We start from the raw sequence: 2,920 nt of genomic DNA, 5'->3' as shown, positions 1-2,920 counted from the left end.
CACAGCGCCGGTGTTTTGCCTCACTGGGCTCGGTCACCACTCTCAGAGCTCGGGCAGCCACGGACCCAACATTTAACAGCGCACACGCACCCAAAAAAAGGATCAAAAAGGAAGAACCCGCCACCACGAGCGCACTGCAGCGGATCTGTGACTACTCACTGCCTCGGTGTACGCCTCGCAGTTCTGCTCCTCGTGGGCTTCCAGCAGTTTCTGGGAAAAGGCCGTTACAAATCAGAGAGGGGCCTCGGCACCCACGTGTCCCACCTTCACAGCCCATCCAGACCACCCGCCCCACACACAACTGGTTTGGCTGGGTTAAGTTATCCAGAATAATCAGCTTTAGCTGCAGCTACTTCCACAAGTGCGGTATAAACCCGCTGCAAAGCGAGTCCAGTGTCTTCTAAAACCTTCAAATAAAGCCCAAAATCTCCGGCGAGGGGAAAAGGCCCAAGTGAAAGGGCAGGATGCCCGTTCAGGTGTGACTCTGACACAGATCCTGGCTTTACTCACTTTCAACAGCTTGCACTCTCGCGAGTCTGTGAACGCTGGGAACATTTCTTCGTATTTCTCCAGCGCGAGCTGAAAGAGAGAGAGAGAGAGAGCCCTTCCGCTTGTTTCACACCAAACCGCTCGCTGTTTCAGTTTGTGCTTTCCAGTCCTGAAACTGCACAGAGCGCCTGCGGAAGGATTCACCATCAGCCCAGCTCGACACGACAGCACTTCAGGCTTCGGTCCGTGCAACAGCCTCGCAAATCCCTGCCTGCGCGAGGACGTGTCTCGGCCGGCAAAGGCTGGTAACGAGGGACACAGAAAATTTGGGGTAACAGCGCTGAGCCCACTGACCTTCGCGTTCAGCTCGTCCACGATGAAGTGGCACAGGGCGGCTTTGAAGAAATACTCCTTGGCGCTGTACTTGAGCAGAGGGTTATCCATCGTGTTCGTCCCAACCTAGGCACGAAAAGATCCCGTTAGAGCTGGGAAAGAAAACCGCCTCGTTAGGAACTGCAGCAAAAACAGGACAGCCGTCTGAAACGACACACAGCCCCGCGCGGCTGTCGGCAAATAAAGACTGTGAACAGAACGCCAGCCTCCGTGCAAAGAGCTGCTGGGAAGCCAGGCGGATTTTTAACGAATCCCAAGGGAAGTCGGAGACTCGGTGAAAACCTGCTCCGCTATTCACCCTCCAGAAGCAGGGAAACAGCACTGCGAGTGTGCCCAGGTAAATCCAAAGGCAGAGCAAGCAAGTTTACAAATTTTGGGGGAAATTTTCTACCAAAAATATTTGTAAATACGATCAAAAGTGTAATTACAGATTTCCTTCCCCTGCTTCCACCAGCCTTTCTCTAGACACAACAGAATTCAGAGGAAAAAACACTTCTGGCGAGTCAAAGCAGCTCTTAAAAGTGAAGGAGCAAAGCGTGTCTCAGAAAGGCAGAGTCAGCCCCGAAATACATCGGATTAGGAGCTTCTAGGCTGCAGGAATTTTGTGACACCCGACACGCTGACCTGCTTTTCATTTCCAAGATATGTTTGCCCCATGGGAGGACGCGCACATCCTCACCTGCTCGTAGATTTCTATCGCCTTCTGGTACTGCTCCAGCTGCGCCGCGTAGGCAGCCACCTTCAGCAGACACTTGTTGGCGGAGCTGCAATCAATCACAGCGTTAAAGTAAGTAATCATGTCCTGGGGGAGGAAAAAAATAAATCCATACCCTGGTGCTGCCCAGCGCTACTTAGTGTGTACAAAAGCGGGACCCAAAAGCTGCAGACGAGGGGCATTTTATCTTTAATGGCCAAAATTAAAACACAGGGAAAGGCAGGGAGCCCTTCAGCTGCGCACAGACCTGGTGTCAGGCACGGTTCGATCCCTCTGCGCTTCCCCTGCACCCCAAACCAGAAAAGCCTGCGCGCAGGATGGGAACCTCAGACAGAGATCCAAGCGGGATCCCACCAAAGGACGCTTCAGACAAATCCCCGTCTCCAGCCCTTCCCCGTTGTGACTCTTCACAAACCCACTTGCCTGTTGGACTCCTCTCCCTTGTAGTAGTCCGCAGCCTGCTCGTAGTGCGCAATCGCCTGGGGACAGAAACACCGCGCTCGAATGCTGCTCCCGAAGCACAACTTTGGGTCAGACGAGGCTGCCCTTGGAAATTTGACCCTGAACTTGGTCAAGAGTCCCGGGGTCCCGCGCAGGTTTAATGCGGGTGACGCTACTCTCACGTTAATGACTAAAAACCCTCGTTATCACGGCACGACAAGGCTGCCGCCAGGTTGGCCACGAGGCCATAAACCGCTCAGCAGAACAGCCCTGACATAGCAGGGCTTGAGTTACACGGGGAAGCAACACCAAAGCCGTTAACGGAGGTGGATGGGATGCAATGAAGCGGAGCCGAGGAAGCAAATGATTATCTAGGACATAGTCCCTAGAAACCATCAATTTTTGTCCCACAAACTTCAAGCGGATGATTTGCATCCAGCTGAGCTGCTGAGGGATTCCTGCTCAGGGACCTCGGCGATGGGAATGAGAGAGGGTCGGTGCTGAAGCATGAGCTAAAAGCAACAGCAGGAAACAGCTGCAGAACCGCCCCGCTTCCAAACCTTCCCAAAGCACTTTTCCAATGTGAAACACCGCTGCAGCCCAGAGCTTTCTCAGCCGGGTGTGGCTGCTCAGCAGAGGGGCACACAAAAGGGTCGGGATTGCCTCGGCAGAGACGCATGCTGGGGAAATCATCGCTCACCCGTAAACAAGCCACATCTCCGTAGAGCAGCCGGGGGCCGGACGGCACAGCCGGGATTTATCGGCCGCGCTGAGCTCAGCGCTGCTCTGGCCGGGGAGGGAAATGCAGCCGCAGCACCTGCAGAGCAGCGCCGCCAGCACCCCACATCCTCTTACCTTCTCGATGTCCACCAGCTCCGCCGC

General features: G+C 54.6%; 1 protein-coding gene across 1 annotated transcript in view; it reads right to left on the bottom strand.

Moving 5' to 3' along the window:
• The window catches only part of LOC104472061 (beta-soluble NSF attachment protein), a gene marked incomplete at its 5' end in the record, with an annotated part of 5,255 nt that overhangs the window by 586 nt on the left and 1,749 nt on the right, over positions 1-2,920 (bottom strand). The window contains 6 exons of the mRNA XM_010087600.1: positions 160-210; positions 511-579; positions 844-948; positions 1,562-1,646; positions 2,021-2,076; positions 2,894-2,920. Coding sequence (XP_010085902.1) covers positions 160-210; positions 511-579; positions 844-948; positions 1,562-1,646; positions 2,021-2,076; positions 2,894-2,920 — 393 coding nt within the window. The remainder of the gene's footprint in view (positions 1-159; positions 211-510; positions 580-843; positions 949-1,561; positions 1,647-2,020; positions 2,077-2,893) is intronic.

The sequence above is a fragment of the Pterocles gutturalis genome, unplaced genomic scaffold, assembly GCF_000699245.1.
Source record: "Pterocles gutturalis isolate BGI_N339 unplaced genomic scaffold, ASM69924v1 scaffold20731, whole genome shotgun sequence".
Lineage (NCBI taxonomy): Eukaryota > Metazoa > Chordata > Aves > Pterocliformes > Pteroclidae > Pterocles > Pterocles gutturalis.
This window is presented reverse-complemented; position numbering and strand designations above follow the sequence as displayed.